Source organism: Toxotes jaculatrix, chromosome 21, assembly GCF_017976425.1.
Source record: "Toxotes jaculatrix isolate fToxJac2 chromosome 21, fToxJac2.pri, whole genome shotgun sequence".
In the NCBI taxonomy this organism is placed as follows: domain Eukaryota; kingdom Metazoa; phylum Chordata; class Actinopteri; family Toxotidae; genus Toxotes; species Toxotes jaculatrix.
Genome location: NC_054414.1, coordinates 10,419,129 through 10,432,552, shown reverse-complemented (window position 1 = coordinate 10,432,552; position 13,424 = coordinate 10,419,129). Strand labels below are relative to the sequence as shown.

General features: G+C 37.6%; 1 protein-coding gene across 2 annotated transcripts; it reads left to right on the top strand.

The window, feature by feature from the left end:
* The first annotated feature begins 765 nt into the window (after nucleotides 1-765).
* On the top strand, nucleotides 766-13,390 carry LOC121175684 (integrin alpha-M-like). 2 transcript variants are annotated; one of them, XM_041029494.1, is made up of 30 exons: nucleotides 766-933; nucleotides 2,230-2,332; nucleotides 2,478-2,581; nucleotides 2,719-2,789; nucleotides 2,984-3,098; nucleotides 3,494-3,621; nucleotides 3,766-3,911; nucleotides 4,512-4,662; nucleotides 4,953-5,103; nucleotides 5,349-5,422; nucleotides 5,624-5,744; nucleotides 6,469-6,605; nucleotides 6,734-6,880; nucleotides 6,978-7,190; nucleotides 7,319-7,452; nucleotides 7,616-7,758; nucleotides 7,869-8,023; nucleotides 8,199-8,324; nucleotides 9,257-9,330; nucleotides 9,780-9,921; nucleotides 10,022-10,120; nucleotides 10,235-10,314; nucleotides 10,418-10,504; nucleotides 10,615-10,684; nucleotides 10,817-10,915; nucleotides 11,056-11,136; nucleotides 11,253-11,363; nucleotides 11,499-11,612; nucleotides 11,692-11,802; nucleotides 12,024-13,390. In XM_041029494.1, the coding sequence occupies exons 1-30, from the start codon at nucleotides 846-848 to the stop codon at nucleotides 12,120-12,122; spliced, it is 3,474 nt and encodes a 1,157-aa protein (XP_040885428.1). In that variant the 5' UTR covers nucleotides 766-845; the 3' UTR covers nucleotides 12,123-13,390. The 2 variants fall into 2 exon arrangements, with proteins under 2 accessions (XP_040885428.1, XP_040885427.1); XM_041029493.1 differs by having other exon boundaries at nucleotides 5,621-5,744.
* Nucleotides 13,391-13,424: the final 34 nt, after the last annotated feature.

Below are 13,424 nucleotides of genomic sequence, written 5' to 3'. Positions count from 1 at the left end.
ATTCACAATTAAAATACTTCAAGATCTGTATCCAGTCAGCTCATTTTTTCCTTAAACTTTTAAACAACCATTGAACCACAACTTATGTTACAATACATAAACTCAGTAGTTTCAGATTCACAGCAGGCATGTCCACAGAACATTTACACTGGTTCTTCTCCTTCAGCCAATGATAGACATAAAGTTATCAACTGGTCCAATCCATTGCATTCTACACACTCATACTGAGAACCTCCCACAGAAACAAATACTCTAACAGATGGGATGCTATGAGGAAGTCAAGCAAAAGGAGAAACGGCCCTTTTATTTTTAGAACCTTTTAATGGCGTGTCTAAACAGTGGTTTGGTATGCAATACAGATCTTGTTGTAGTAAAGTTTAACTAAATAATTTGTTTAGATGTAAGCGTGATGTAAAATTTACTGTGCTGTCTATCTAACTGGTCTCAGGAGACCACAACAGCACTGGTAGGAAAAGAGAACGACCTAAATATCTCAGAGAAAAGCATACTACTTGCACTGACATTCCCCAGCAACCAAACAAACAAATTCCCAATATCCAAGCATCTTCAGCAGTCTGGGCAGCATACAGTTATTGCTTCCGCTAAATAAAACTGTTAGATATGTGGGCATTGTCTGTGCTATGTGTAATTAAATGACAGCATTTACTGTGACTATATAAAACAGAAAGAGTTTGTCAACACTGTAACCCCTCCTACCAATGATTTCCTCTAATTTTCTGCCATGGGTTTGAGCAGTCATCTCATGACTTCTGCAGTTTGCTTTCAACATCCCTCTTTGACAGTTGTTGAAATAGTTACCTCTCATACTTTCCAAGCACATTTATATGTGCTCAGAGAATACATCACACAAGTTTTGCATTTTCCATGGGAGTAGCACAATGGACTGGATAATTACAACTGTATTCTTGTCAGGTAAGACAAGTTTGAACTTCTTGGTTTTGTCTTCCACTGTCTATACATATTTGTGCCTGCAGTGAAAACTGCGTTATTTTAAAAACCACCAAAGCTAAAAGATTATATAACATACACACTGTAAAGAAAAAAACTGCCTTACTTACAATATACACTGTTGCCCATAAAGTTGGAATTCCTCTTTTTATTCCTATTTATACACATTAGTAATCACATTGGAAGAGACTGATCAATAAAGTTTTGAGAAGATATACAGTTTATTTATCAAGAATAAATCACATTGTCACAATCATTTCATGAGAAAAAAATACATTTTATTCCAACTTTATGGGCAACAGTGTAAAAGTACTGTATGATAACTGAGTTGTCTAATGACCGTTGGAATGAAATACCATCAGATTTTGCACAGAGAGGATCCTCCTGCTTATCCATGATGGGTTGCAGGAGACAGGAGGCATTGCAGACCTCTGATGGGTCACAATCTTTAGAGACAGGCATCCTAAATCATGGTTCTGTTTAAATTATAATATAAGAAGCTGCAACAAAGTACTGAAAGTAAACATGATCATTGTTTTATAAGCTGACACTGGCCAGAACTTGCAAAACCACCCTAATTATCTTCTATTAGGTGGTCTAATCTAGTTCAGTATGTATTCAGTGACTTAATGAGTAATTATGTCAGTGTCAAACTTCAACAAAACACATTGTCTATTCACACAAGCTCTGGCAAAGCTGTTGACCAGGAGAAAATAAACCACCAGACAGCACAATGAGCAATTTTGGAGAACCCAATGTTGTGGCCAAAAAAGGAAAAAAGGGAAGGCTCTGTTTGTGCAACAAAAATGATGTCAATCATCATGTCAAAAAATCTGATGTATAAAAAGGAAGCCCTACACATTTCCATATAAAGTAGTAGTATCTTTACATTCAAGTCAGTCTCAGTACTTTATATATAAAATGCTTTTTTTCTGCTTTTAAAGATCGGAAGAAATATGACATAGAATACGAATCAAAAATTAACAGAAAGGTGGATAACTGGTTCAATAATGTGATTCTGAATATGTTTTTTAAATGAAAATTTAAAATTTTTTTAAGAGCCACTATGTTTGGAATTTAAAAACTTTCTGACTCTGGTGCTATCTAGTGGTATTATCAGAAAAGGCAATGTGGAATCAATTCACACCTATATATTCTATACATATCTACTGAAAGCAACACACATCGGTTTGCATTGGTTTTCCCATAGACAAAAACATATTTGATGAGAATAATTTTATACTCTTTTTCATTCCTCAGTGTTAAAAACTGCACTTTGTTTCAATATTGATCCTGTGGCTTGGAAGTCCTGGACTAACAATGATGCAGGTTTTGGCCACCAGGTGGTGCAACGACAGTCAGAGTAAGTCCAGTGCACATCACACAGAAGTGAGGACATAAACATGTAGCATTTTCTAAAAGAAAAAAATATAGGCTGTATTTAGCTACACTGTTTTCAGCAGTCTGGCTCTGGCACGTGTTTGACTGTTTTTTTTTTTTTTCCTCAGCTTGTCAGTGCTTGTCAGTGCTCCCCTTGCACAGTATACACCAAATAGAAGGGGTAAAATATACAAGTGCTCTGGTGCATCCTGCCAGGACATACAAGTTCAGGGTAGGCAACTATTCATCTATAAATATCATGACAGAAAGTTAACACGGTAAAGATTTTGCCACCAAGTGTTCTTATTACTTGAGAATTATGTGTTTTTTTTTTTACATAAATGTAACTGTCAAGTGTTTTCAATTCAGTGCCAGATTTTGCAGTTAACATGTCCCTTGGCTTGACAATGACAATCAACCCAGACACAAAAAAGACTATGGTGAGTTGGTAAATTACAGCAATTTCCACTACATTTTTAAGAGATCAGTCAAAAGTCCTCTTCAACTTTTTAAATTTTGTCTTTCTTATCTTCTTGCAGCTTCAAAACGTATTGTTGAAAATATATTGTTCAAGGGACAGGAAAACAATCAGGGTATTGTCTCTTAATCAAGACGTGATCTTGTCTCTTTTCAGGCATGTGGTCCAACCATCCCAAAGGACTGCAAAAGTATCACCATGTACAGGGGCGCATGCTTTCAGATAAACCAAATGAATGCCGTTGAATCCACTGTGCCTTCTTCTCTTGAAGGTAAATGCAGTGTGTTGATTTTGTAAGAACATACTCATAATAAAGCTAACAGTGTAAAGGGTCTAGTAACATTAATAAGTACTGTGTAAGGCCAATAAGGAAGACCTATTTACAGTAATTAAAACACACACTAAGTAACGATTTGAGAGAACTTAAGCAAAATGAAAAGGTATTACTGATACAGTCACCTAGATAACGCAGGTATAATGAAAGGCTTAAAGGGGAAATTTAAAGGGATGTTTATGAATGCTGACGTTGTTCTTATTATAAGTCCATTTCTTTAGAAGCTTAGAATCTGTTTGGTGTGTACATACTTTACACATAATTTGATAAGGAAAAATGTTCAAGTAAATGTTTAGAAGATTGTTCTAATAACTGACCCATGTCTTTGACAGAGTGCCGAACCCAAGCAGATATTGCATTTCTATTGGATGGTTCAGGCAGTGTTTCCAGTACAGATTTTACAACGATGAAGAATTTTGTGAAGAGACTGGTCAGGGCATTCGTGGGAAAAGACACACAGGTAAAGGATTATGTTCCCACTGTCTATTGCGCAGACTCTGTGACTTCACTTTTGGTGCAGTGTTGAAAAAAAAAAAGACAATTCCACAATTTGTATAACTGTTAAATATTTATGTTACTACAGTTTTTTCTCCTCTTTTTGCAGTTTGCTGTTGCACAGTTCTCCTTCTCACCCACTGTCCACTATTTCTTTGATAATTTCTTCTCATCTGGATCCTGGGAGTATAACATTGACAGAATACAGCAGCTAACGGGAGGAACTTACACAGCGCGGGCCATCAAATATGTGGTGTAGGTGCTGACATAATGCTAGTGCTAGTATGATATAACCATATTAGTTCCTGTTTGGACTTCCTGTTCAGACAGGAAATCTATATTCTGTGTCTGTCAAAGCTGACTCAGATAAAGGGCGGTTTTAACTGTGAAACACATGTCCTGTATACCTTGTTTTTCCACATTTAGCCCTGCAAAAGAGTACACTCTAATTTTTTAAACTCCCACATGCCGTGTCAAAAGACACACAGCATACCACTTTTTTGTGGGTGTAGTTTCTGGTGTTGTGTATTAAAGTTGGTCTCCCATTAGCGACCTGATCTCTCTGTTTTATTTATATTCCTGGACAACAGGCAGAGTTAAATGTGGAAAACTAAGCCAGTATGCAAGCATTGCTGAGCTAATGCATATATTTTAAACACAAACTGCAAAGAGACAGAATTGCTGTCAAAGTTTGAAAGAAAATTCTATTTAAAAAAAACAAAAAACAAATGGCATCCTGAAATATTAAAAAAAATTCTTAACAGCCATTCATTCAGCCAGTCATTAACCTTATTAGACTAAAAATTTCATTGTAGAAAAGTATACACTGAAAGGACATCTTTCTTGCTTTGACAGCCAAAATATTTTCACACAAGCAAGAGGTTCCAGGTCAAATGTGAAGAAGATCTTGATAGTCATTACGGATGGAGTCTCTCATGACCGAACTGAGTTGCCAAATGCAGCAAACGAAGCTGAGAGTCAAAAGATTGTTCGATTTGCTATTGGGGTAAGTTGTTCAGTTAACTCTAATGTCATGACATACAGTTCAAGTTGCAGTGACTAACAGTTTTGAGTATGCAGTGTCACATGATGCTATTTGATTACTCAGAGAAGAGAGTTAGCCAGAGTTAGCTTGTCTATTAAAGACCTGTCAGTCAGTTTGATAGTAATTGACATAAATTGACTCAATACATGTGGTTAAAACATGTAGCTCTAAACTGTCTATTAAGAAGCGAACAAATCTGCAACTGTGTTTCACAATATAACAATTCAACCATGTTTTCTCTACACCTCTAGGTGGGGAGTGCGTTTAGTAATACAGGTGCAAGATGGGAACTGGATACCATTGCATCGAATCCGCCGGCAAACCATGTGTTTCAAGTGCAGAACTTTAATGCACTTGAAGTAATAAGGCAGACTTTGCAGGACAAAATCTTCTCTATTGAAGGTACTGATGTGAACTTACCATAACAGTTTAAAATGATATTTACATTTTTCCAAAAATGTTATTCCAAAAAGTACACAATGAATAGTTTTATGTTGTTTGTTAGAGATTCTCATTTCAATTTGATTCTGTAATTGTAAAGACACTGAATAACAGACTTGATGTAACTGTAGAATTTAGCTTACATATTGGTGGTAGCATCACATTGCATTAAGAAAATTAAGTGCTTGTCTCTTTTGCTGTAATAGGTTCTCAAACCAGTGGAGAATCACTGAAAATGGAAATGGCTCAAGAGGGATTCAGTGCTGCTTACGTGCCTGGGGTAATAATAATAAAACAAAACAAAACAATAATAATAAAGCAGAAATTCACTGGACAATACAACCTGAGACACACAGGCACCTACTCGAACATGCCACTATGTCACCCTTTGTGGCTGAAAAGCAAAGAAACAGCTATGCCTTTAAACAGAATACATGTTTAGAATCTATAACACATTGTCCTCAAATTTCTGATGAACCAGGGATATCAGATGGCTATCGTTGGTGCCAACCAGTGGAAAGGAGGCTTTCAGAGGTACACATTCAATGGCTGGAAGTCAAGCACATATGAGCCTTCATATGTGGAGCCTGACAGTTATATGGGTAAATATGTCACAGTAATAAGAAACTAAGGCATACTCATGTGACTGTGTACAGCTCGACTGTAATTCTTCTTCCCATCTTTTTGACGCACATAGATTGCATGTGCAAGCATCTTTCATATCAGTCAAGTATTTTTTCTTTTTATATAAATATGTTTTATGTCACACATGAAAAACCAGAAAGGACATTATTTTTGAAAAAATAAAAGTAATCAATCTTTCCCCTAAATTAAAAAAAAAAATTGATCACCAGAGTTGACTGTATGATAAATAAAGAACCCTCTAATGAAACAAATACTACACCCGCCATTGAGCATATCAGTTATGATTAGGAAGAGTTGTGTAAATTCCAGTAAAGCATCAGGAAATCCTGGAAGTGCAGCCAGAGTAGATATCTCAATGGTTTTACTAATATCACCAGGAAACACCAGTGTCAAGGCTCTTCGTGGATATTAGGGGAAATTAGGTCTCAATCACCATGCAGCACACATACAGACAAGAATTTTTTTCGCACTTGAAGGCTTCTGCAAGGAATATTGGAATAGAAGCATGTTTTTTCTTTTTTCTTGTATAATTAAACAATGTATTATTTTATTAATATTTGCTGAACTTTGTTCCCTGCAGAGCAAATGATAAGCACATGTTAAAAATTTGAAAGATATATACTATTTTGAAAAGGCTTTGGAAACTTTAACTGATGGTTTTGACTCTTATCTAAATCTTAGGTTACTCCATGGCTGTTGCTAAAACCATGCAAGGCATACTGACAGTTGTTGGTGCTCCAAGATATCAACACAGAGGAGTTGTGATGGCAGTTAAAGAAAACAACGTAAACCAAAAGATCGACCCTTTTCCATGGCAGGTGTGTGTTTTCTGTTGAGATGGATAGATAGTCCACATGTAGATAGACTACTAAAAATATGTTTTCTTGAATAACAAGTATTGTTTTCTTCTTTTATGAATATATATATCTCTTTTTTTTAAACACAGTTTCAGACCGGTGAATATTTCGGTGCAGAAGTTTGTGCCATGGATCTGGATGGTGACAGCTACACTGATCTAATCCTCATATCTGCCCCTATGTACAAGGACACTGACAGAGAGGGAAGAGTTTACGTTTGCACATTATCCGGTTTGGTAAATGACAGTTTTATTTACTGCCATTAAAACAATTGAATTTTTTTTTTTTTTTAATGCCAATGCAAACATTGACTCATCCTTACATTTTCACCAGTCTGTCGAGTGTCGCTTAGATTCTCCAGTGGTACTGAGGGGGGATGTGTCTGACATAGGACGATTTGGCTCTTCTCTTGCTGCACTGCCTGATCTCAACGAAGACAGATTCAGTGATCTGGCAGTTGGAGCACCTTTGGAGAATGACGGTCAAGGCAGCATCTACATATTCCACGGTGAGGGAGGAGGAAGGATCAGTCTTACTTACTCACAGGTGAGCGAGCGCAAAGAACCAGCAAAGAAGATTTAACACATCCAGTATGTAAGATCTTATATTTTCCACTGTATTTAAAATCTATACGATTTTCAGTCTGATTAAATACAGCACTTCCCTTTACATAGAGAATTGCTGGCTCTGAAGTCCAGTCAGGACTGAAGTTCTTCGGCATGTCAATCAGTCAGTTGTCTTTTGACCTAAGTGGGGACAGTCTGCCTGACTTAGCGGTGGGTTCAAAGGGCAAAGTTGTCTTACTCAGGTTGGTACAAGATACTTCTGTCATTTATTATTACTGTCTATTGTCATTCTACTGTTCTTGTTCATATGTAACCTTAATGTAATCATTCAACCAAGTTTAATTTTTAATTAATCACAAAGCCAGAGGTTGTCCTCATATATTTTCCTGTTCTGTCCATTTCCAGATCAAAGCCTATAGTAAAGGTAGAAGCTAAGGTGTCATTCAGCCCAAACGTAATCCCCACTCAGAACACAGACTGCAAAGCACCTTTGGAGAACACAGCTGAAATCTGCTTTACGATGACCAAGCTGTCCACACTAAGCACAGGTTCTCCATTCATCTCACTTTTTCTGAACCACAGTGTCACTGCCCGTCCGTTTAAAAACTTGTATGTGTACACATGAGTAACATGTAGATTAAACTCTAATTTATTCCAGCTCAAGCAAGGATTGATTATACTTTAACACTGGACGCCACTCGCAAGGTCCCGAACAACAGAGCTTACATCAGAGACAAACAACGAGAGGAGACTGGCTCAGTGACTATTAACTTAGATCAGAAACAATGCCTCCGCGTGAACTTCTTCATTGAGGTGAGCTGGCTAAAACCTAATAACATCAAGATGGGAAGAAATTTACTACAACCCACAGGGGTTCAGTGTGGAAAACAAGCCAACAAAACCCTGTTTTTGATGTCTATGCTGTGTCATTTAATAAGACGCTGAATCCAAACCAACTGACAAATAGTATTTCATAATCTTCTTGCAGGCTTGTCCAGAAGATGCTCTCAATGCCCTTTCCAATGAGCTCAGATTCACCTTTGACGGTCTGCCCTCTAGCACAAATCTCAAACCAAGTCTCTCCCAGCCGGCTCAAACAACAACACTTCATCCTGTAAGTAACTCTTTAAAGACACCCTCGTTATGCTGTCCTCACTGAAGGTAGTTGCAGGCAACATTTCTTGCAGCTAAAGAGCTAGCTTAACATAATATCTTCAACATTGCATCTTCCAAGGAACAGGCCATCTGTTGTATTTGGCAGGTTTTAATGTGGAAAATATGTAACTGCTCGTAAAACTACAAATATGAACACAAAAATACAAACAGATTAAGAAGTTGGCAAATAATGAATAATATTCCTTACACAGCAATAAAGAAAATATACCTGACATAAATCAATGTAACTCGTCATTTAAATATGCAAATATATATATGAAATCAAGAAAAATACATGAGCAAATATAATTCATAGATGACGCACCATAGATGACTGCAATATATATATACATGAAGCGGCAAACAAACCAAAACAATGTGCACAAACTACAGAAATGGACACATAAACATGTCAGTGTAACTGTAAGACATGTTTAACTCACAGATGAAGCCTCTTCAGTGAACTTCAGTGACTGGATTACAGGGATGACACACACTCATAGACTGCACACACTGGGCTGCTTCTTCTTTGAAGACTGAGAAAACATACTTCCTGTTTATGTCACTTCCTTTTTAAACTGCAATTTAACAGCCACCACTAGGTGGTACCAAAATACACAGAAAAGAACAGAAGTCTTCAATTCCACTACACTCGTTTATCAGTCAGTTTTAACTTGCAACAAAGCCTCATCTTCATAGAGTTTAGAAGAAAGCTTCACTTTGGCTTCTACTTTTTGTGAATTCATTTCATAGTTGCCACATAATTGAGCACTGCACATCAGCGGAGAGTTCTGCAGCGCTTTGCAATACACAGAAATCCCATGTCTTTGTTGGTTGTTTGCTTTCACTCTTTCTGAACAAATATGTTTTACTTCATACTCTCTTCCACAGTTAGGGTTTGAGATCAACTGTGGCACTGACAACAAATGTGTAGATAACCTGAAAGTGGATTTCAACTTCACCAGGTGAGATACAAAAGTGAATCCTAGCCTGAGCGAGCGAGCACGTGTTTACTTTACTCTTTCCTGCAAGAACAAAGAGTTTGCACATTCAAATGGATCAGTATTTTATTTCTTTAGTTTTAAGGTACAGGACAGAGCAGTAAAAATAAAAAACATGTTCTGTCCATGCCTTTTTCAGTGTGCAATACTGTACACTGTACTTGTCTTGTACTTGCTGGACAATTATAAGCAACCCCAGCCCCAGTTTGTTTAATGTCTTCAGCTATGCTAGTGACATGGCTTGGGGAATCGGTTGGTAGGCTTAAATATCTCAATGGCTGTGTGATGGATTGCCATGAAATAAGGTATCACCTATGCCTAAGTACGACCTCTACAGAACTGCTAGCATGGTTGTAGACTTATAGACTTACTTTTCTCTACCTTCACTTGTCTCTTCTTTCATAATCTGTCAGCTCCTTAGAGGTTAAGGTGGGCATTGATGAACTGTTGGATGTCACCGTATCAGTGGAGAACAGTGAGGAAAACTCTTACAACAGCCGTGTTATTCTCACATACCCAGCTGGGCTCTCCTTCAGGAAGTTCACAAGTCTGCAGGTGAGGCGTCAGGATCTAGCCTGTTTCAGTTCATCTTTGGTCAGCTCCTCACACGGCACACAGCAGTTCTTGTTGATGTGTGCTTTTGTTTTTAATAAAGGGAAGAATTGAGTGCAGCTCTTTGGACAGTGAGGATGGCTTATCACGAGGAAAGACAGACTGCACTATTGACAAGCCTATTTTCAAGAGCAAAACAAAGGTTTGTGTGTTTTTTTTTTTTTTTTGCACAGCAGCATCTCTTCTCATTGCTGCAGAGACAAGTCAAGCAAAATGTGGTGGAGCAACCTGATCTCTCTTATTCGTTTCATTTCAGGCTTTCTTCGTCGTCTCTTACGGCATCGACACCAATAGTCAGCTTGAGAGGAGAATTTTTGTCACTGCAAATGCTACCAGGTACTGTTCAGCTGCCTGCCTATAAACATGGCACTGCAAAAGTGTGCATGTGTTCAACAGCCATATTATCATTTGCACAGTTCATTTTGCTTCTCTCTTTTAGTGGGAATCAGGATCACTCCAGCTCAAGCGAACTCTACAAAATGAAAGCAATTGATGTGAAGTTCAGCATTTTTGTTACATTTGAAAGGTTTGTGTTGCTCTTTGTGAGAAAAAAGAAATGAATTAAAAAGTTATAATAATTATAAATTGACACTATATTATCTCATATTAAAAAAATGTTTAATATGTGTTTTTTAGTTCCCTCACCTACAACAATTTCACTTTTGGAAAGAATGATTTGCAGAAACCAGTCCAACAATCAGTTGTGGTAAGATATCTTATGATTTAATGATTTAAAAAATTATTATTTTTCTAAAGTTCCTGACAATCAATCAGACTTGACTTTAATGCTTGCTTAGCCTCTTAAATACCATCCTTTTCTCTCCTCTCCTTCTGTTAGGTTACCAATGACATCAGAGCGCTGAATTTCACTGTGGTGATCAAGGTGCCAGTAAAGCTCGGTGATAAGGACATCTGGGTGGATTTGAGCAATTTGCAGGTATGATCCCAAAAATGTCTCAGATGTAGCTGTTTTTTTTATGCAACTACAGTCTTGAGCATGGGTTGATGGATGGGTGTGGTTATGTGAGGACCACATCTGCTTCTCTGTTAAACTGACATGAATCGACTCTATTTCAGATTCCAGACTGCCAAAGAGATATAGATGAAGAACCTAATGTCAAGGATTTTGTTGCTCGGATACAGGAAAATAAAGTAGTGGTAAGTATTCCTCTACTATCTACAATTTGGAATTGAACCTTGCAATATATTTAGAAATTTATGTGACACTGCATTACATCTTTCTCTGCTTGCTGTCTTCTCTTAATCGCCCACAGGACTGCTCCGTAGCCAAGTGCAGAGTGTTTAAGTGCAATAGGTTCATGAGAAGACTGGAGAGTACAAAGTACACAGTCTCTGCCAACCTTAGTTCAGGATGGATTGAGCAGGTAATTGATGTGCATGTACAATATTTAACAACCTGAGTTATGAGTTTACATTTTATTCACATTTTAAGTGCCGACTGAACTTCATTAAAGCGCAGGTCAGAGGCTCATCCTGCACCCCTTTTATTTTTCAAACAGATTGGACTTCGCTCTGCCAAATTCCTCTTGACCAGCACAGCCAGTATGGAGTACGACAGAAACCAGTACATTTTCTTCTCAACAGGCTCTAACAACAACCCTCCTATTCGCAAGGTGATTAGACATTCGATTCTCTTATCTGTGCTTTAAATGAGCTCGAATTTGATCCTCATTCTGTCATTTCATCTCTCAGATTGAGACAGAGGTAGAAGTGTATCCAGAACCAGACTTCACCAAAGAGATCGTCGGAGGATCCCTGGGGGGCTTGGCTCTACTGGCTTTAATCACCGCTGGTCTGTATAAGGTGAGACACTGTATATACACTGTTTCAGTTTATTACACAGCAGTACAGTGAAGCCACTATAAGATGTGGTATTGGACAGCCATAATTGAAAACTGCACCTAGTCAGAATAAATAAGTGCAGTGTTTCTAACAGTTCATCTGCTTTGGTTCTTTTCACTTATTTATGATCTGTTGCAGGATTTCAGTGTTTTTATATCAATTTCTTTGTCTTGTACTCTCAGGCTGGATTTTTCAAGAGTAAATACAAGGAAATGATTGCTGAAGACGAAGCAGCAGACAATCCAGGGGTTGATGGACCCACAACAGATCAACAAGCATAAAATCAGTTTATATCCCTCTGACACTTTTTCCAGATTCAGCAAACTCCTAAAATCATTCTGCTAATGTGCAACTGACCAGAAAACTGCAAAAACTGTACAAACACGATCTCCTGGTTCGGAAGTAAAACAAAGTGAATACTGCATAGTTTAATCTCTTCAGGCCTCGAAAAATTATTCAAATGAAACTCTGAGCAGGAAAATCATTCATCACTTGAACAGCTCACATCTCACACATGCACCCTGTGACAAGGGATCAAAGGTTAGGAACCGAATTCAAACAAAATGGTGAAGGGTAAATTTATCCAACAAGTGATCCAGATGTGTGTCCAAGGTGCTTTAGAGAAGTCTTACAACAGGTTACTGTTGCTCCACAGTGAAACATTTCTTTGTATATATTTGTGCAACCTAAACATTAATTTGTACATTTTGTTTTAGTCAAGTTTTCATCTCATAATATACTGTGAAACTGCTTAAGAGCTGCTGACTTACTAATAATAATTTGCATTTGATGCAGCTTTTATTGATTTGATCTAACCTGAATTATTTTGTATAGGAATAAATTATTAAAGCAATGATATGCAGGCACCATTTTAACTTAAAAAGCTTCAAAATCATTTTGATTGTAAGGTGACTTGTAATATGAAGAATGGTGTTTCTTTCATTCCCATTCTTCACCCTGAACACCTGTTCTTGCACTGTGTAACTTGAGTTGAGCTGGTACGATGTTGCCTGAGAAGTGAGTAATGTTTTACGGCACTACGTAACACACCACCAACTATGGGTCTTCAGTTAACTACAGGAAGAAGCTAGCTCGATATTCTCAATACTGACATCATGGCAGAGGCGAAGAGACTAGCACAGTGTTGTACAGGCCATCGGGCATTCTGGGACGAATCCCCGTGAGCTGCCACACCGGTCTTCTCTGTGCACCTGCCATTCAGGGTCACGCACATGCGGCACATGAGAGCATGCTGCATACATGTTCCAGGACTGGCCTCATGTCGTATAAACTGCACATATGTAATCAACCCTCACCGACCCTTTTGGTGGTATGCTGCTTCCAATACCCTGATGCCAGTGCTAAGCAAAAGTTACATAGTGTTGCTTTAAATATGTAATATTGATGCTATTTTCTGAATTTATGTAAAGGAAACATTTGTTTTATGCTTCGTCATGATTTATTATATATTTAATTTCATTTGTTTTCATACTTGACTCAAAGAACAGGTACAGTAAGATGGAACAGAGAATAAATACTATAAAAACTGTCCTTCATTCAAGTGGATTAAGTTAAACACTTCT

Bases quoted from the DNA above. Each gene is read 5' to 3' on its own strand.
- LOC121175684 (XM_041029493.1), top strand. From the start codon at position 846: ATGTGCTCAGAGAATACATCACACAAGTTTTGCATTTTCCATGGGAGT. The intron at 2,790-2,983 runs GTGAGTTGGTAA...GTCTCTTTTCAG, and splicing joins CAGACACAAAAAAGACTATG to GCATGTGGTCCAACCATCCC. The intron at 5,745-6,468 runs GTAAATATGTCA...TCTAAATCTTAG, and splicing joins GGAGCCTGACAGTTATATGG to GTTACTCCATGGCTGTTGCT.